General features: G+C 42.6%; 1 protein-coding gene across 1 annotated transcript in view; it reads left to right on the top strand.

Annotated features, from left to right (window-relative positions):
- Window positions 1-21,673, top strand: part of LOC122544227 (putative G protein-coupled receptor 139) — a 55,262-nt gene that overhangs the window by 27,719 nt on the left and 5,870 nt on the right. Inside the window, exon 2 of the mRNA XM_087980989.1 lies at window positions 613-721. Within this exon, the coding sequence (XP_087837115.1) occupies window positions 646-721 (76 nt within the window). The 5' untranslated portion in view covers window positions 613-645. The remainder of the gene's footprint in view (window positions 1-612; window positions 722-21,673) is intronic.

Here is a 21,673-nt window from a genome sequence, read left to right on the forward strand (position 1 = left end):
AACCATCAGCAACTGATTATCTTGAGTTGCTGCATTACTTTTGCTGTTTCAGTCAGGTTGCTGGAATTGTCAGTGAAAACTACTGCTTTCAGTCTCTGTGGAAGTTTGGGATGCTCTGTTGCTTGATGAAGGTGAGGGGTAATGTTTTCTTGCAGAGAGTGGTGCGTGTATGGAAGGAGCAGCCAGAAGAATCATGAATGTGGGTACAATTGCAACATTTAAAAGGTATCCGAATGAGAAATGAATAGGAAAGCTTGAAAGGGATATGAGCCAAATGATAGCAAATGGGTTCAGATCGGTTAGAGATGATTGGACGGTGTGTATGACATGGACCGAAGGGTCTGTTTCCATAACGGCTAACTATATGACTCTGTGATTTCTGCACTCTGTTGCTCACAAGGATTGTTCTGTTTTCGTGTCACTAAGCTTTCTCTTTGGCATTTTCCTACGGTGTGTAGGATGTGAATTATGACAGGGACTGTCTCTCTTGTGGCAATATAGTTTCATAAACAAGTCAGAAGTAAGAATGATGTAACTTTAAAATTCCTCTGGGAATCTGAAAGATTATAAAATAGTGTCACTAACAACGTTAATGCCATGTTTACTTCACAGGTTTTGGCTTCTTCACCACGGAACAGCTCCTTCATGCGTAAAATGCTGGAATTGTTTACCATTGTAGATAAAGTCTATTACATCACTATTGCTGCTATTGGCGTCCCTGGTAAGTTTTGTTTTGAAATTTATTCATGGGATGAGGGCATCGTAGTCTTGGCCAGCAATTATTGCCTATCCTTAAAAGGCCAGAGGCAGTTCAAGAGTCAAAGAAAAAACAAAGAATGACGAATTGAATTGAATTGAATTTATTGTCACGTGTTCCGAGGCACAACAAAAAGCTTTGTCCTGCGAGCAATACAGGCAGATCACAGAGTTAAGTAGCATAGATAAGTACATAGTGGCAAAAACAAAAACACAGGTACTGGCAAATGTTAAGAGTTTGTGAGCCCATTCTGTATTCTAACAATAGTAGGTTAGAAGCTGTTTCAAAACTACTGTTTCAAAGTGTTCAGGTTTCTATACCTTCTCCCCAATGGTAGAGATTGTTAGAAAAATGTTGTCAGGGTGGGATGGATCTTTGAGAATCCTTGACAGCGGGCCTGGTAAATGGATTCTATAGATGGGAGGTTGGTCTTTGTGATTGTCCAGGCCGAATTCACCACTGTCTGTAACTGTCTCCGATCTTGACTGGTACAGTTGCTAAACCCAAATTACAACACAGGAAAAGGCCCTTTGGTCCTGCAAAATCTGCACCGATCTAGATTTTCTATCCAAACCTGTCACCTACTTTCGAAGGATCTGGCTCCCTGCCCATTCATGTTTCTGTCTAGATGCTTCTTAAATGATACTATCATGGCTGTCTCTACCATCTCCACGGGCATAGCGTCCCAGGCAACCACCACCCTCTGCATAAAGAACTTTCCACGCATATCTCCCCTAAACTTTTCCCCTCTCACCTCGAACTCGTGACACCTAGAAATTGAGACCCCCACTCTGGGAAAAAGCTTCTTGTTATCTACCCTGACTATACGTGTCATGATTTTGTAGGCGTCAATCCCCTCAACCTCCATCTTTCTAATGAAACCAATTCTCAACCTCTCTTCATAGCTAGCCCCCTGCATGCCAGGAAACATACTAGTGAACCTCCTCTGCACCCTCTCCAAAGCATCCACATCCTTTCGGTAATGTGGTGACCAGAACTGTATGCAGTATTCCAATTGTGGCCGAACCAAAGTGCTATATAACTGTCACATGGCCTGCCAACTCTTGTACTCAAAACCCTGTCCGATGAAGGAAAGCATATTGTATACTTTTCTGACCACTGCATTGACTTGTGTTGTCACGTTCGAGAAACAAGGAACCTGGGCACCCAGATCTCTCTGTACATCAATTTTCCCCAGGACTTTTCCATTTACTCTTTAGTTTGCTCTTGAATTGGATCTTCCAAAATGCATCAACTCGCATTTACCCAGATTGAACTCCATCTGCCATTTCTCTGCGCAACTCTCCAATCTATCTATATTCTGCTGTATTCTCTGACAGTCCCCTTCATTATCTGCTACTCCACCAATTTTAGTGTCATCTGCAAACTTGCCAATCAGGCTACTTATGCCTTCCTCCAAATCATTTTGTATATCACAAGTAACAGTGGTCCTAGCACAGATTCCTGTGGAACACCACTGGTCACAGGTTTCCATTTTGAGAAACTCCCTTCCATACTAATCTCTGTCTCCTGTTGCCCAACTAGTTCTCTATCCATCTAGCTAGTACACCCTGGACCCCATGTGACTTCATTTTCTCCATCAGCCTGCCATGGGGAACCTTATCAAATGTCTTACTGAGGTCCATAAATATGACATCGACAGCCCTTCCCTCATTAATCAGCTTTGTCACTTCCTCAAAGTTATTAAGTTGGTAAGACACGACCTTCCCTGCACAAAACCATGTTGCCTACCACTTCCAAATATAAATAGATCCTATCCCTCAGTATTTTTTCCAGCAGCTTCCTCCTCCTTCTACCTCCTTCCTTATGCTGACTTGGACTAGAGAAATCAAACATCTATCCCTACCCTCAAAATCCGTCATGTCCTTCTCCTCAGTGAATATTGACGCAAAATAATCATTAAGAATCACGCCCATTTTCTCTGACTCCATGCATAACTTTCCTCCTTTGTCCTTGAGTGGGCCAACTCTTTCCCGAGTTACCCTCCTGTTCCTATTCACCCCACTTTCCCCCCTAACCTATCACCTTCATCTCCTCCCCCACTCACCTATTGTACTCTATGCTACTTTCTCCCACCCCACCCAACAATGTTAGCCAAAAGTGCCCCCAAGGAAATTAGTTCCAGCCTGGCCAGGTATAGACCACCTGTTTGAAATAGTCCCACTTTCCACAGAAGTGGCCTCAATGTCCCAAAAATCTGAAACCTTCCCTCCTGCACTATCTCTTAATCCACGCATTCATCCTGCTTAATCCTTCATTCCTACTCTGACTAGCACGCAATCCTGAGATTACTACCTCTGCGGTCCTACGTTTTAACTTGGCTCCTAACTCCCTAAATTCTGCTTGTAGGACCTCATCCCATTTTTTACCTATATCATTGGTGCCTATATGCACCATGACAACTGGCTGTTCACCCTCCCTCTTGAGAATTTTCTGCAGTCGATCCGAGACATCCCTGACCAGTGCACCTGGGAGGCAACATACCATTCGGGAGTCTCGCTTTCAACCACAGAGCTGCCTACATATTCTCCTTACAATTGAATTCCCTATGACTATAGCCCTTCCACTCTTTTTTACCACTCTTCTGAACAGCAGAGCCAGCCAGGGTGTCAGAAACCTGGTTACTGCTGCCTTCTACCTGATGAGCCATCTCCCCTAAACATATACAAAATGGCTTACCTGTTTTGGAGGGATTTGACTGAACTACCTTCCTGCTCTTTCTCTGCCTTTTGGTTACCCATTCCTTTTCTCTCTCAGCAATCCCAATCTGCGGTGTGACCAATTTGCTAAACGTGCCATCCATGACCTCCGCAGCATCACGTACACTCCAAAGTGAGTTGGCCCACAGCTCTAGAGTCATCATGCAGTCTAGCAAGAGCTGAGACTGGTCACACTTCCTGCACGGGAAGGGGTCCGGGACATCAGCCGTGTCCTTGAGCTCCCATGTTGAGCAAGAGGAGCATAACACGGATCTGAAATCTCCTGCCATTTTTAAACTTAACTTAGTCTTAATTTAGGTAAATGAAATAGGAAAGAAAAGTTTATTTTACCAATCACACAATAAAATAAAAAAAACAAAAACCTTATCTTATCAACTCACCACAGAGTCCATTTTTTTGGTGAGAGGAGGAGGGCCAGTCAACCACATTGTGTGGAGTCTCATGCAGATTTGACCAGATAAAAATGGCAGCTTCTTTCCCAAAAGGATATGGCTTTTTATTTCCAACAATCTACATCATTAGACACTTAATTCCAGATTTATTTATCATTGAATTCATCTGCAATGATAGGATTCTAACCCAGGTCTCCTCGCTCTTACCCGGGTCTCTGGATTAATGGACCATTGGGATCTCCATTAGATTACAGCCTACTCTCAGCATAACTTTTAAAAACAGTTGCATGAATCTGTGCATTGGAATACCATGCCACAGGACTTATATTTAGCTCAAAATATTGCCAATGTCGAATTGGGTTAATTGCGTATTTGTTGGCACTGCCATCATTGAATATGATTATCAGGATTGTTGTAAGTTTTGACTTGACCTTATGTAAGTGATTGCATTGAGTTGATCATGCTCAGGGAAGCATTTTCTTGTTTAGTGTATGCAATCCCCTGCAAAGTGGATTTTTCTTTTTCCATTGAACAATGAAGGTTTTTTTCTTTCAATGAGTAGTTTTGAGGAATTAGTGATGATACTTCCGAATCCCAGTGGGTTATACTAATGGAAAACATTCATTAGCACGTCACCCTAGGACTGAGTATATTTTTACAGTCCTGGACACAATTAGGGATTGGAAATGTCGCATTGTTTCCAGAAATGCATTGATTGGTTTGAAGTGGATTAATTCCATTATGCACCAGGCCAGACTCTCTCAAAATATTTTAAGAATGTGACGTGGACCATGATTTTTTCTTAGTTTAAAGAGAGATGTGAAATAGATATTCCAGTCATGACACAGCTGGTTAAACCACTCGGCTTTAAGTAGAACAGAATTTACTTCAACTGTACAATTGAAACACTAACAAAACAAAATGGAATTTAGAATAACTTAACTATTGGAAATGGTAACCGACTCGATACAGCAACTTAATTAAGGAGCTGTTCCATTGCCTGCAATATCCCATAAACATACCCCTTGGAAATAGATAAATTGAAAGGTATGTTCTTACAGACAGGAGAGATTTCAGAGAGAGAAGCCAGTCAAGAATCATCTGCATTGAACCTGTTTGCACTGTAGCAGCTTTTCTATTACAACGAAACCAGATTAAATAAATATCTGAACCGGCAGAACTGGTCACTCCCTTGATATTGTTAAAACAGACATTTCCAGCCATTTCAGCAGTTCTGCCTTTACAACCTCTCCTAAAAAATATCCTCAAAGACAATATAATCTTGTTAAAGTGACAACATTGTCACACCTCCCCCCTTAAAGAAAGAACAATCAATATACAAAGATGTCTTCATTTAAAAACTCTTTAGTCTTACTCTGTTGGTAGACAACAATAAATTTCCATTTCATTGGCAGTAACCATGCAAACATGCACTGCTACAATCTAATTCAGTCTGTTTACTCTTGCCACCGAGCACCTCTGTTTTCATTCAAGTTTCGACATACGTCGGCAATTACATTTTCTTGTCCTGCCACATGTACAGTTTTTAAATTGAATGGCAGCAATAATAAACTTAACCTAAACAGTCTGGAATTTTTGTCCTTAAAATTCTGCAAAAACCTTAATGGGTCATGATCAGTATATGATTATCTCAACCACCCATTACTGACAACGTAAATATTAAAATGTTGTAACAACAAAAGCAAACTCAAAGGCTTCTTGCCAGTGGTCAAATATTTCTATTGTTGCATGTTCATTTTTTTGGGAACTATCCAATAGGTCTTTCTAGCTTGTGGTCATCCTCTTGTAAGTGCACAGCACCAGCATTCACATCACTAGCATTGTTAACCACCTTGAATGGCTTTGTATCATTAGGTGTGGCTAATACTGGGGCCATGGTTGATGCAGCTTTCAGGATGTCAAATGTGTTCTGACAGTCTGACTGTCTGAAACTGTTTGTCCTGCTTCAATAATTCAGTGAGTGGAGCAGTCACACTGCTAAAGTTCTGTACGAATTTCTGATAAACCCAGAAATCATAGTGCTGCTCCTTTCGTCAATGGTATGGGAAACTCCCCAGTCACCTTTGTTTTCACTTTCCAGGGCCATCTGTCCATGTCCAATGACATGGCTAAGAAATGTGACTTGGCTTTGGCGAATTCACTTTTAGCCAGGTTTATCACCAAGTCTGCTTCCCAAAGTCGATTGAATAGATCTGATAATTGCTGCAAAAGTTCGTTTCCTGCGTGACTAAAAATCACCAGGTCTTCAATATATACCACACAATTAGTCATCTAGAAATGACTTTATTGGTTAGTCTTTGAAATGTGGCCTGTACATTTTTCATATCAAATGGGATGACTTTAAATTGATACTCTCTACTACAAAAGCTAAAATTGTCTTTGGTCTTAAGGATAAAGGTACCTGTGAGTTTCGTCTGAGTAAGTTCAACTTAGAAAGAAAAGTTGCTTGTCCCAGCTTCACAATACAGTCTTCCAAATGTGGGATCAGGTATGAATCAGACTTTGTAACTGCACTGACTTTGCAGTAGTCTACACATAACCATTGTGTACCATCTGGTTTGGGGATCACTACTGTTTAGATTAGATTAGATTACTGACAGTGTGGAAACAGGCCCTTTGGCCCAACAAGTCCACACCAACCCGCCAAAGCGCAACCCACCCAGACCCATTCCCCTACACCTAACACTGTGGGCAATTTAGAATGGCCAATTCACCTAACCTGCACATTTTTGGATTGTGGGAGGAAACCAGAGCACCTGGAGGAAACCCACGCAGACACAGGGAGAATGTGCAAACTCTACACAGAGAGTCGCCTGAGGCAGGAATTGAACCCAGGTCTCTGATGCTGTGAGGCAGCAGTGCTAACCACTGTGCCACCATGCCGCCCATATGGGTGAGGTCCAGTCACTGCAACTCACTTCAATTATCTTGCCTTAGAGCATGTGTTCAATCTCTTTTTGAACTTGTGCCAACGTTAGAGGGTTAAGTGTATAAGGATGTTGCTTAATTGCAGAATCCTCTGAACGGAGTTGTTTTTTAATCAGTGTTGTAAACAATAACACATTCATCATTTGCTTTCCTTCCCCAACAAAGGACCCTTTGAACATAGTCACATGACACACTATGCCAGATTTCTTTCTGTCTGGCGTTCTTATCAAATAGGTCACTCTTCTTTCGATTTGATAAGGGTATTTAAGCGTTGCTATCACTTGAAGTAATGCTAACACTTTATTTCAGTTAGAAAAATTGAGAATTTTTGATTTCTTTGTCTTCCTGTTTCTGTGTTATTTCAAATATTTGATCAAACATAGTTTCTGATCATTCTACTTCAACTCCCTTATCTCTATTCTTTGATTTGTCCTCCTGTTTCAACTGGTGACTTTGCGACCTTGTTGCCGTGCAGTCAGGAAAACTCCCAGGATATATTTCCTCTAATACTTCAGTTAACTGATTTTTCACTGGCTTCTCAACCACAGTAGGCAGTCCTCCTACCTGTGACCCAGCTATATAGTTAGCAAGGACAACTTGTATTCCTAGAACTGAGATTTTTCCAGTACCCCTACCACCACTGGACCCTCTAATCTTACTCTACATAATTGAGCAGTTCTTGTCTTACATGAATTCCATATACTAGCACTTCTTTTCAGGCAATAGCTCTTCTGAGTTACATACTACTTTCTCACAATATCAAAGATTCACACAATTCCGTAACTCTTAATTCTGTAACTTCTTTACCTGCTGCTCCTGGCCAATATAAGTAAATCTTACCTTTGCAAGTAAATAGTTTAAGAAGATTTGGTACTTCATCCTTAACTAACGTCCGACCAGGTTGTACATTCTGGTGCAACTTTTTTAGCTTCCACTGCACTTTCCTTTACCACTTCATCAAAATTCGCTGGCTTATCCTTCCCAGTGCTTTTTCTAAGCCACCAATCTGTGATTTCATGTGGGCCACTTTATTGCATTGAGAACACTGCAGCTTTTTAACTTCTGTTTCCCTTTAATGGATTTTCTTTTTTACCCTGTGGTAAATTATCTTTATGATCATCACATAGATCTACATTTTCCTTACCGTGTAAGGATTTCTCTTTACCCCCATTTCTATCCCTCATGGATTGAAATTGATGCTGGAAGCCAAACTTTGAACTATGAACCAACTCATAATCATCAGCCATGTTAGCTGTTTATCTGGCCGTTTTAACTTTCTGTTCTTCCACATTTGTTCTCATTATCTTTTTGAAGTCCTTCATCATTTCATGCTGACTTGACTGTCTAAGTGCCAATTTATGAAGTGCAAGTCTCTAGTAGTCTCCCTTTCTTCTCTCTCTTTTCCCTATGCTCTCTCTCTTTTACTTTTTGTCCTGCGAAAGCCTTTCATTCTTTTTCTGTTTTCTCTGCTTTTAATCGCAATTCCAACTGGTCCGTTTCTTTTTCATGTTCCAGCTGCCTCATCTGCAACTGAATTCTCTCCATTTCCAAAGAATCTGATGGTGTTACCAATAAATTTAAATGCCAAGCTAGTCGTGCAGCCCTCTCCTTTTCTCGTGAACAAAGGCAACTCCAATTCCAGTTTCTCTGCCAATTCCAGCAGGTTTGCCTTGCTCACCTTTGGTAAAACCCCCAAAATAACTTCTTCCAACCCCAGAAAACTCTTAGTGACTGAAAGAGCCATTACTGTAGCAAGCACTGTTTAAACCAACTGTATTCAATACCCAGAACAAAAGACACTAACACCTACCACTCGTCGCCTTTGAGTCCAGCAACCCTGATCTGAAATTGGAATGATTAAATAAATAAAGATTTGTTATGCACCAGGTCAGACCCCATTAAAATATTTTAAAAAGGTAGCCTAGATCCTAACTTTTTCTTATTTTAAAGGCAGATCGCAAGTGAATATTCCAGGTGCGATGCAGCTGGTCAAACCACTCGGCTTTAAGCAAAACAGAATTCATTTAAACATGGCAGCTAAAACATGAACAAAAGAAAACTGAACTTAGAATAAGTTAACTATTGGAAAACCTAACTGAAGTGCTACAGCAACTTAACTAAGGAGGTGTTCCAATTCCTGTAACATCCCATAAACATATCCTTTGGCGAAAGATAGATTCGAACACAGGTTATTACCAGCAGAGAGATTTCAGAGAGAGAAGGTTGTTAAGAATCATGTGCTGACGAATGGAAGCTGTTTACATTGGAACAGCTTCTACTACAGCTACCAGCAGCTTCTCTGCTACAATTAAACCGAACTACAAAAAAAATTGAACTGCCCACTCCCCTGCCATTGTTGAAGTAGGCATTCCTAGATATTTCACATCTCTGCCTTTGTGACCTCTCTTCAAGAAACCCCAAAGTCAGAATAACCTTGTTAAAGTGACTGCATCGTCACAATCTGCTTTCCCAACAACAGCTCCATAACTGATCACTTGTGAAGTCTCAATTAAATTAAGTATGTAGTGTCTGCAGTTATTCACCACTGTCCCTCTGTAATTCCTGGCCATTTACTCTCTATAACTCTCTCTCTTTCCATAAGGGATAATTTAACTGAATTCTGACTTTGCTTACTATATCAGTAGAGAGATGTAGAACGGAATAACACACCATTGTTGTTTAAATCGCAACAGAATTCAGACTTGCAATTATGAAATACATGAACAATCATTTTAATAAAATCAGTATTTCAATCCACACTATACTAAAAGTAGTTATTTCACAATTATATCAGTAGCAGACAATTTGTAACCAAACTAACATCAATCAATCCTGTTTTTTTTTCTACTTAGTTGTTGGTTTAGCTGAGTTGGCTGGGTTGTTTCCTTACAGAGCAATGTATGCTGGCAGTAGAGTATTGAACATAGAATGTTGAGCATCACAGCGCAGTACAGGTGCTTCTGCCCTCGATGTTGAGCTGACCTGTGGAACCAATGTGAAGCATATCTATCCTACACTATTCTGCTTTCATCCATATGTTTATCCAATGACCTTTTAAGTGCCTTAAAGTTGGCGAGTCTACGACAGTTGCAGGTAGTGCATTTCACGCCCCTCTGCATAAAGAATCGACTTCTGACATCTGTCTTATATCTATCACCCTTCAATTTAAAGCTATGTCCCCTCATGCTAGCCATTAGCATCTGAGGAAAAAGCCTCTCCCTGTCCACCCTATCTAACCCTCTGATTATCTTATATGTCTTAATTAAGTCATCTCTCACCCTTCTCTCGAATGAAAACAGCCTCAAGTCCCTCAGCCTTTCCTCATAAGACCTTCCCTTCAACCCAGGCAACATCCTTGTAATTCATGTCTGAACCCTTTCCAAGGCTTCCACATCCTTCCTATAATGTGGTGACCAGAACTGTATGCAATACACCGAGTGCGGCCGCACTAGAATTTTGTACAGCTGCAACATGACGTCATGGATCCAAAACACAATCCCTCCACTAATAAAAGCTAACACACTGTTTGCCATCTTAACAACCCTATCAACCTGGGTGTCAACTTTCAGGGATCTATGTACATGGACATTGAGAGCTTTCTGCTCATCTACACTGCTAAGAATCTTACAATTAGCCCAATACTCTGTATTCCTGTTGCTCCTTCCAAAGTGAATCATCTTAAACTCCATTTGCCACATCTCAGCCCAGCTCTGCAGCTTATCTATGTCCCTCTGCAACATGCAACATCATTTGGCACTGACCACAACTTTTCTTAATGTCAACCACAAATTTACTAATCCATCCTTCTACGCCCTCATCTAGATCATTTATAAAAATGACAAACAGCAGTGGACCCAAAACAGATTCTTGCACCATAGTCTTCACAAACCATTGGGTGGGGAGGGGGGGGGGGGTCCTGCTCTTTCATTAGAGAGAACCAATTGCTGGCAATTCAATTCCCATCACTGATTTGAGGTAACTATGAAGGACTCTCCTTCTAAAACTCTTCCCTTGTATTCGGTCTGGTGACTCTCAGGTTAAATCGCCACCAGTTGCTTTTACATAGAACACAGAAATATATAGCACAGAACTGGCCCTTTGGCCCACGATGTTGTGCCGAGAATTGATCCTAATGAAAACAAAAACTTAACCTATGCACCCCTCAACTCACTGCTATCCATGTGCATGTCCAGCAGTTGCTTAAATGCCCCTAATGACTCTGCTTCCATGCATTCACAACTCTCTGCGTAAAGAACCTTCCTCTGATGTCTCCTTTATACCTTTCTTCTAATACCTTAAAACTATGACCCCTCGTGCCAGTCAATCCTGCCCTGGGGAGAAAAGTCTCTGGCTATTTACTCTATCCATTTCTTTCATTACCTTGTATACCTCGATCAGGTCACCTCTCTTCCTTCTTCTCTCCAGAGAGAAAGGTCCGAGCTTATTCAACCTCTCCTCATAAGGCAAGCCCTCCAGTCCAGGCAGCATCCTTGTAAACCTTCTTTGCACCCTCTCCAAAGCCTCTTGTATCTTTCCTATAGTAGGGCAACCAGAACTGGACACAATATTCCAAGTGTGGTCTCACCAGGGACTTGTAGAGCTGTAGCAAAACCTCGTGGCTCTTAAATTCGATCCCCCTATTAATGAGAGCGAAAACACCATATGCTTTCTTAACAACCCAATCTACTTGGGTGGCAACTTTGAGGGATCTATGTACTTGTACACCAAGGTCCCTCTGTTCCTCCACACTGCCAAGAATCTTGTCTTTAATCCTATATTCAACATTTGAGTTTGACCTTCCAAAATGCATTACTTCGTATTTGTCCAGGTTGAACTCCATTTGTCATTTTTTAGCCCATTCTGCATCCTATGTCGCACTGCAGCCTGCAATAGCCCTCAATGCTATCAACGGCACCTCCAACCTTTGTGTCTACTGCAAATTTACTAAGCCACCCCTCAACCTCCTCATCCAAATAATTTATAAAAACTACAAAGAGCGGAGACTCAAGTACAGAGCCCTGCAGGACCCCACTCAAAACTGACCTCCAGGCAGAATACTTTCCATCTACAACCACTCTCTGGCTTCTGTTAGCCAACCAATTCTGAATCCAGATGGCCAAATCTCCCTGTATCCCATACTTCCTGACTTTATGAATGAGCATACCTTGGGGAACCTTATTAAATGCCTTGCTGAAGCCCATATACACCACATCCACTGCTCGACCTTTGTCAACCTGCCTGGCCACCTCCTCAAAGAACTGAATAAGATTTATGGGGCATGACCAGCCCCTCACAAAGCCATGCTGACTGCCTTTAATCATGTTATGCTTTGGCTGACAGTCATAAATCCTATCCCTCAGAATTCTTTCCAAAACTTTGCTGACCACAGATGTAAGACTGACTGGTCTGTAATTGCCAGGGATTTCCCTATTAACCTTCTTGAAAAGAGGAACAACATTCATTTCCTTCCAATCCTCTGGTACGACACCCGTGGAGAGTGAGGAGGTAAAGATCTTCGCCAGTGGCTTAGCAACCTCCTTTCTCGCTTTCCGGAGCAGCCGAGGATAAATCTGGTCTGGCCCTGGGGACTTATCAATCTTAATGTTTTCCAAAATTTCCAGCACATCAACTTCATCAATCTTCATCTGGTCAAGACTGTATCCCAGCTCCTCAAAGTTTTCATTCACAACAATGTCCCTTTCCTTGGTGAAAACCGAAGCAAAAAACACATTTAGGGCTTCCCCTATCTGCTCAGACTCCACGCACAAGTTCCCTCATTGGACTATTGACATACTGTTCTAGAAAACTCTCCTGGACGCTTCTTACAAATTCTACCCCATCCAGACCTCTGACGCAAAGTGTATCCCAGTCAATGTTGGGAAAATTAAAATCTCACATCACCACTACACTATTGCCTCCACATCTTTCCATAATCTGTTTACCTATTTGTTTTTCTACCTCACACTCACTGTTGGGAGGCCTGTAATACAGCCCCAACAATGTAACTGCACCCTTCTTACTTCTCAGCTCCACTCATAGTGCCTCACTACCCAAGCCCTCCATAATATCCTCCTTTAGCACAGCCGTGATATCATCCCTGACCAGCAAACGCAACTCCACCCCCCATTTACTTCCCTCCCTGTCTATATGCTGGAACATTTAGTTGCCAATCATGCCCTTCCCTCAACCAGGTCTCTGTGATTGCATATTCCCAGGCAGCAATCCAAACCCTAAGTTCATTTGCCTTACACACTATACTCCTTGTATTAAAGTAGATGCATTTCAGGCCACCAGTTGTTTTGCATTCATCTGCTCTCTGCCTACTCTTCCCCTTACTAATGCTATCATCATGATCCTTACAGTCTCCAGTTTCCACGTTGATGTCTACTTGCTTTCTCTTTTGGTTCCCAGCCCCCTGCCACATTAGATTAAAACCTTCCCAATAGCAGTAGCAAAAAAACTCCCCCAAGGACATTGGTTCCAGTCTGGTTCAGATGTAGACTGTCCATTTTGTAATAGTCCCACCTTCCCCAGAACCGGTCCCAATGTCCAACAAATATGAACCCCTCCCTCTTACACCATCCCTCAAGCCATGTGTTCATCCTGCCTATTTTTTCATTTCTACGCTGGCTAGCACGTGGCACTGGTAGTAATTCCGAGATCACTACCTTTGAGGTCCTCCTCTTTAACTTCTCTCCTAGCTCCCTGAATTCTTCTTTCAGGATCTCTTCTCGTTTATTTACTTATATCGTTGATGCCTATATGCACCAAGACAACTGGCTGTTCACCCTCCCCTTTTAGAATGGTCTGCAGCATTCCCTGACCCAAGCACCTGGGAGACAACATACCATCCGGGAGTCCCATTTTCATCCACAGAACCACCAATCTACTCCCCCCACAATAGAATCCCCTATGACTATGGCCCTACGAGTCTTTTTCCTACCCTTCTGAACAGCAGTGCCCGCCACGGTGCCCTGTTCTTGGCAAATGCTGCCCTCTCCTGGTGAGCCATCTCCCCCAACAGTATCCAAAATGGTATACCTGTTTTGGAGGGAGATGACCGCAGGGGACACCTGCACTGCCTTCCTACTCTTTTTCTGTCTTTTGGTCACCCATTCACTGTCTCCCTCAGCGACTCTAACTGCGGTGTGACCAGTTCACTAAACGTGCTATCCACGACCTCCTCAGCATCACAGATGCTCCATAGTGAGTCCATCTGCAGCTCCAGACCCATCATGTGGTCAAACAAGAGCGGTAGCTGGACACACTTCTTGCAAGTGTAAGAGTCAGGAACGTCAGCCATGTTCCTGAGCTCCCACATCAAGCAAGAGGCACATGCCACAGGTCTGAGGTCCCCTGCCATTGTAAGCTTAGCTTTTTATCAACTAACTAATGCCAAACAATGCACTTAAATATATGAAGAAGAAAGATAGAGAAAAAATAAAAGCCTTACCTTACAGAGTTTTTTTCTTTGGGTGGGGGAGGGGAGGGGTGGGTAGGGGCGCAAGGGAGATACTACATGTGTATCCAAATATATATTAAGTTCTTACCTTCCCGGCACTCTCCTAGTCTCCACGCCCGCTGTGTCTCCCACTGCTCCCAGACAGGAAAAAAACATGGGAAAATTTAGCCTTCCCGGCAGCCCTTGCTTCACTCCACCTTCTCTCCTCGCTGTTCTGTAGAAAAAGAATGGTTTTCCTTATGAGATGGGGCTAATATTGGGCAATGATGAACACAGCTTTCAGTCTGTCACATGCCATCTGACAGTCCACTGTCCACTAAAACCTCTTGCCTTTCTTTAGCAGTTCAGTGAGTGGAGCAGCCACACTGCTGAAATTTGATGGAATTTTCAATAAATTTCACTCAGTCCCAAGAACTATCGTACTGCTCTTTTTGTTGTTGGTATGGGAAACTGCCCAATTACCTCTGTTTTTGCATCCCATGAGGCAATCTGTCCGTGTCCAACAACGTGGTCGAGGAAGTTGACTTCAGCTTTGGCAAATTCACTTTTAGCCAGGATTAATACCAAGCCTGCCTTCCACAGTCAATTGGACAATTCTGATAAATGTTGCAAATGTTCCTTCCATCTGGGTCTAACACTCACCAGGTCATCCATATATACAACACAATTGGGTAATTTAGAAATCACATTATTGGTTAGTCTCGGGAATGCGGCTGTCACATTTTACATACCAAACTGCATGAGTTTAAACTGATACAATTCATTTGGCATTACAAAAGCCAAAATTGTCATCACTCTTTCCAACAAAGGTGCCTGCCAGGATCCTGTGAGCATTTCCAACTTACAAACATATAGAACATAGAACATTACAGCACAGTACAGGCCCTTCGGCCCGCGATGTTGCAGTGACCTGTCATACCAACCTGAAGCCCATCTAACCTACAATATTCCATGTACGTCCATATGCTTGTTCAATGACGATTTAAATGTACTTCAAATTGGCAAATTTACTACTGTTGCAGGCAAAGCATTCCATAGCCTTACTACTCTCTGAGTAAATAAACTACCTCTGACATCTGTCCTATATCTATCACCCCTCAATTTAAAGCTATGCCCCCTCATGCTCGCCGTCATTCTTGGAAAAAGGCTCTCCCTGTCCATGCTATCTAACCCTCTGATTATTTTATATGTCTCTATTAAGTCACCTCTCAACTTTCTTCTCTCTAACGAAAATATCCTCAAGTCCCTCAGCCTTTCCTCGTAAGACCTTCCCTCCATTCCAGGCAACATCCTAGTAAATGTCCTCTGCACCCTTTTCAAAGCTTCCACATCCATCTTATAATGTGGTGACCAGAACTGTACAGAGTACTCCAAGTGCGGCCGCACTAGAGGTTTGTACAGCTGTAGCATAACCTCATGGTTCCGGAACTTGATCCCTCTATTAATAAAAGCTAAAACATTTCTTAACAACCCTGTCAACCTGGGTGGCAACTTTCAAGGATCTGTGTACCTGGACACCGAGATCTCTCTGCTCATCTACACTACCAAGAATCTTACCATTAGCCCAGTACTTCACATTCTGGTTTCTCCGACCAAAGTGAATCACCTCACACTTGTCCACATTAAACTCTATTTGCCACCTCTCAGCCCAACTCTGCAGCTTATCTATGTCTCTCTGTAACCTACAACATCCTTCGTCACTATCCACAACTCCACCGACCTTAGTGTTGTCTGCAAATTTACTAACCCACCATTCTACGCCCTCATCCAGGTCATTTATAAAAATGACGAGCAGCAGTGGACCCAACACCGACCCTTGCGGTACCTCACTGATAACTGGACTCCAGGATGAACATTTCCCATCAACCACCACGCTCTGTCTTCTTTCAGCAAGCCAATTACTGATCCAAACTGCTATATCTCCCACAATCCCATTCCTCCGCATTTTGTACAATAGCCTACTGTGGGGAACCTTATTGAACACTTTGCTGAAATCCATATACACCACATCAACCGGTTTACTCTCATCTACCTGTTTGGTCACCTTCTCAAAGAACTCAATAAGGTTTGTGAGGCACGATGGACCCTTCACAAAACTGTGCTGACTATCCCTAATCAAATTATTCTTTCCTAGATGATTATAAATCCTATCTCTTATAACCTTTTCCAACACTTTACCAACAACTGAAGTAAGGCTCACTGGTCTATAATTACCAGGGTTGTCTCTACTCCCCTTCTTGAACAGGGGAACCACATTTGCTATCCTCCAGTCTTCAGGCACTATACCTGTAGACAATGACGATTTAAAGATCAATGCCAAAGGCTCAGCAATCTCCTCGCTGGCTTCCCAGAGGATCCTAGGATAAATCCCATCCGGCCCAGGGGACTTATCTATTTTCACACTCTGCAGGATTTCTATTACCTCTTCCTTGTGAACCTCAATCCCCCCCAGTCTAGTATCCTGTATCTCAGTAGTCTCCTCGACAACATTGTTGTTTTCTAGAGTGAATACTGTTGAAAAATATTCATTTAGTGCTTCCTCTACCTCCTCTGGCTTCACACAAAACTTCCCACTACTATCCTTGATTGGCCCTAATCTTATTCTCATCATTCTTTTATTCCTTAAATACCTATAGAAAGCCTTAGGGTTTACCCTGATCCTATCCACCAGCAACTTCTCATGTCTCATCCTGGCTCTTCCTAGCTCTCTCTTTAGGTCTTTTCTGGCTACCTTGTAACCCTCAAACACCCTAACTGAGCCTTCACATCTCCTCCTAACATAGCCTTCTTCTTCCTTTTGACCAGAGATTCCACTTCCTTCGTAAACCACGGCTCCCGCGCTCTACAGCTTCCTCCCTGCCGACAGGTACATACTTATCTTGGAGACACAGTAGCTTTTCCTTGAATAAGCTCCACATTTCTAATGTGCCTATCCCCTGTAGTTTCCTTCCCCTTCCTATGCTTCCTAAATCTTGCCTAATCACATCGTAATTGCCTTTCCCCCAGCTGTAACTCTTGCCCAATGGTAAACACCTGTCCCTTTCTATCACTAAAGTAAAAATAACAGAATTGTGATCACTATTACCAAAGTGCTCACCTACTTTCAAGTCTAACACCTGACCGGGCTCATTACCCAGTACCAAATCTAATGTGGCTTCGCCCCTTGTTGGCCTGTCTACATACTGTGTCAGGAAGCCCTCCTGCACACACTGGACAAAAACTGCCCCATCTATAGTACTCGTACTATAATGTTCCCAGTCAATAGTTGGAAAGTTGAAGTCCCCCATGACAACTCCAATAGGAGTCTCTCTCACTCCTATTGAGAATCACCTTTGCTATCCTTTCCTCTACATCTCTGGGACTTCAGAGGCCTATAGAAAACTCCCAACAGGGTGACCTCTCCTTTCCTGTTTCTAACTTCAGCCCATACTACCTCAGTTGACGAGTCCCCAAACATCCCTTTTGCAACTGTAATGCTGTCCTTGACCAACAATGCCACACCTCCCCCTCTTTTACTATCTTCTCTGTTCTTACTGAAACATCTAAATCCTGGAACCTGCAACAAACATTCCTGTCCCTGCTCTAACCATGTCTCCGAAATGGCCACAACATCGAAGTCCCAGGTACCAACCCATGCTGTAAGTTTACCCACCTTATTCCAGATGCTCCTGGTGTTGAAGTAGACACACTTCAAACCAACTTCTTGCTTGCCGGTGCCATCTTGAGCCCTGAAACTTGATTTTGGACCTCCCTACTCTCAACCTTTTCTATACTCGAACTACAATTTTGGTTCCCATCCCCCTGCTGGATTAGTTTAAACCCACCCCAATAGCCTTAGCGAATTCCACCCCCCGAGGATATTGGTACCCCTCTGGTTCAGATGAAGGCCATCCTGCTGTAGAGGTCCCACCTACCCCAGAAAGAGCCCCAATTATCCAAGAATCCAAAACCCTCCTCCTGCACCATCCCTGTAGCCACTTGTTCAACTCCTCTCTCTCCCTGTTCCTTGCCTCAGTAGCCCATGGTATGGGCAACAAACCAGAGACAACAACTCTGTTCGTCCTAGCTCTAAGCTTCCATCCTAGCTCCCTGAATTTCTGCCTTAAATCCCCATCTCTCTTCCTACCTATGTCGTTGGTGCCTATGGGGACCACGACTTGGGGCCACTCCCCCTCCCCCTTAAGGATCCCAAAAACATGATCAGAGACATCACCAACCCTGGCACCAGGGAAGCAACCCACCAACCGTGAGTCTCTCTCGTCCCCACAGAACCTCCTATCTGTCCCCCTAACTATGGAGTCCCCAATGACTATTGCTCTGCTCCTCTTCCCCTTTCCCTTCTGAGCAGCAGGGACAGACTCTGTGCCAGAGCCCTGTACTCCACTGCTTTCCCTGGTAAGTCATCCCCCCCCAATAGTATCCAAAATGGTATACTTATGTTGAGGGGAATGGCCACAGGGGATCCCTGCCATGCTTGCCAGTTCCCTTTCCATCCCCTGACTGTAACCCATTTGCCTTTTTCTTGTACCTTAGGAGTGACTATCTCCCTGTAACTCCTCTCAATAGCCCCCTCTGCCTCCCAAATGATCGGAAGTTCATCCAGCTCCAGCTCCAGTTCCCTAACGCGGTTTTTGAGGAACTGGAGTTGGGTGCACTTCCCGCAGCTGTAGTCAGCAGGGACACTAGTGGGGACCCTTACCTCCCACATTCTGCAGGAGCAACATTCACCTGCCCTAACCTCCATTCCCACTATTCTAAATTCCCAAAGAGACTGTTGAAAAAATAAGGAATAAAAAAAACTCATTACCTTACCAATCTGGCACACAAGTCCTTTTTTTTGATTAGAGGAGGAGGATGGGTGGGAGACACTACCCGAGTAGTGTTTCGGGTAACGCAGCCACACAAAAATATGACTTCCCAGAAGTCCTTCGCTCCTCCCTCGCCGCTCTGGCAAAATGGAGGCCTGACTCCCGAGGTAGGTCCCTTTTAATGCGGGAAACCTCACCCTTTCCGGCAGCCCTCGCTTCACCTCTCCTTCTCTCCTCGCCGCTCTGGCAAAAGGGAGGCCCGACTCCTGAGGTAAGTGCCTTTTAATGCGGGAAAAGTCACCCTTCCCGGCAGCCCTCACTTCACCTCTCCTTCTTTCCTTGCCGCTTTAGCAAAATGGAGGCCTGGCTCCCGAGGTAAGTGCCTTTTAATGCGGGATCATAAGCTGCTTGTCCCACTCTCTCAATACAGCCTTCAAAACGTGAAGTCTTTGTAACTGCATTGACTTTAGGATAATCCACACATAACAGTTGGGTAACATCTGTATTGGGACCATTAGTGTGGGTGAGTTACAGTCACTGGAACTCGCTTCGATAATGCCATCTTGGAGCATGTGTTCAATCTCCTTTAGAACCTGTGTCAACTTTAGAAAGTGATGCCTATAAAGATGTTGCTTAATTGGAACAGCATCTCCTAAATCTACATCATACATAATTTAGTTCATCTTCCCAGTTTATTTTTGTATATTTCACCATGTGATATGCATCTCTTTGAGGAAATTTAGACTTTCCCATGGAAGGTCACTCAACAATTTATCCCAATTTTTGACAACTTCCTCATTGTCCAATTTAATTTGAGGAATGTCCAATTCAACATCCTCTGAACTTGCTTCTTCACTCCGTGTTACAATGGATAAAACATTTTCCTTTTATTTACCTTCCCTTTCGAAATATCATTTGAGCAAATTCACGTGACACATTCTGTGAGGTTTCTTTCTATCTGAAGTCCTTATAGTTCTCAATTTCCTTTCGATTTGATAAAATCTAGTCAACATTACTTTTAAAGGTTTACGAATCACTGGAGGTAACCTTATCTCTAAAAGCACAAATGCAAGTTTTTGATTTTTTGTCTGCTTCCTGTTTCATTGTATGCTGTGATATGTTTAAATGCCATCGAGCCAATTTCCTCACTCTATTTGTTTGCTCCTGAAAATTTGACACATAGTCCAAATTTGAGCTCTTTGAATTCTGACTTACCAATTTCTCCTTAATTAATTTTAGCGATCCTCTGATTTCATGCCCCCAAAACTAATTCAAATGGACTGAATTTGCTGTTTTCATTTGGTGTGTTGCTGATCACAAAAAGCACATACAAAGTTCCCTATCCCAACCGTCTGGATAGTCTTCACTATAAGCCCTCAAAATGTCTTTAATGTATGATGCCACCTTTCTAACACTCCCTGCAACTCTGGATGGTATGCAGTATGGAGTCCTTATGAATTGTTTTATTTGTAAGTTGGCCATAACTTCCTTGAATACTTTTGATGTGAAGTTTGACACTTGATCTGATTGTATCTCTGTGGATAATTCATATTGCATGAAAAAATTGACTAACTTCTCTACAATCCTTTTTGCTGTGATATTGCGTAATGGAACAGCCTCTGGAAATCTAGTGGACACATCAATTATTTTAATAAATATCTATTCCCAGTTTTTGCTTGAGGTAGGGGACCTAAGAAATCAATTAAGACTCTTGTATAAACGTTCCTCAAATGCAGGAATAGCTATTAAAGGTATATTTTCTATTAATGCCCATGTGGAGATTAATGTGGGGGTTTTCCAATTATCTGAAGTGGTTAACATGCCTGGCAAAATGCAACTACATCCTTTTGCAATCCAGACCAGTAAAACTGCTTTTGCATTTTTCCATTGGTTTTTCTTACCCGTAAATGACTCCCTATTGGTAAGTAATGCAACACTCACAAAACCATCACCCACTGGAAATACGGATTGATGATTTTCTGCCCATTTCTCATCTGGCTGAATATGTAATGATCTCCATTTCCTCATTAAGACATCATGTTTAAGATAATAATATTCAGGGCTCCATTTGGATTGTTTTCCTACAAATACTTTTTGTTGCAAATGCTTTAAGTTTTCATCTTTCTGCTGTAACTCAATTAATTGAGCTAAACATTTCTGCTTTGTCATCTATCTGCTTCAGGTTTGTCTCAAACATCTGATCAAACTGGGTGTCTGCAAATTCTTACCTCCCCTGTTTCAACTGGTGACTTTGTGACCTCATTACCACACAGTCAGAAATCATCCCAGAATACATTCAACTGCAATATTTCTGTTGTCTGCGTTTCCACTGGCTTTTCAACCACAGGTAGGCAGCACTCCTACCTGTGACCCAGCTGTATCAGTAGCAAGGACAAATTGTGTTCCTGGAGCTGAGAGTTTGCCCAGTACTCCTACCATTTTTCACTGGACACTCTAACCTCACTTTACATAATTGAACGCTTCTTATCTCATCGTGAATTCCAGTTACTAGTACCTTTGCTGGCAATAGTCCTTTAGAAATACATATTAGATTAGATTAGATT

Source organism: Chiloscyllium plagiosum, unplaced genomic scaffold (genome assembly GCF_037043375.1).
Source record: "Chiloscyllium plagiosum isolate Xiang-an unplaced genomic scaffold, Cpla_swu_hap1 HiC_scaffold_38, whole genome shotgun sequence".
Lineage (NCBI taxonomy): Eukaryota > Metazoa > Chordata > Chondrichthyes > Orectolobiformes > Hemiscylliidae > Chiloscyllium > Chiloscyllium plagiosum.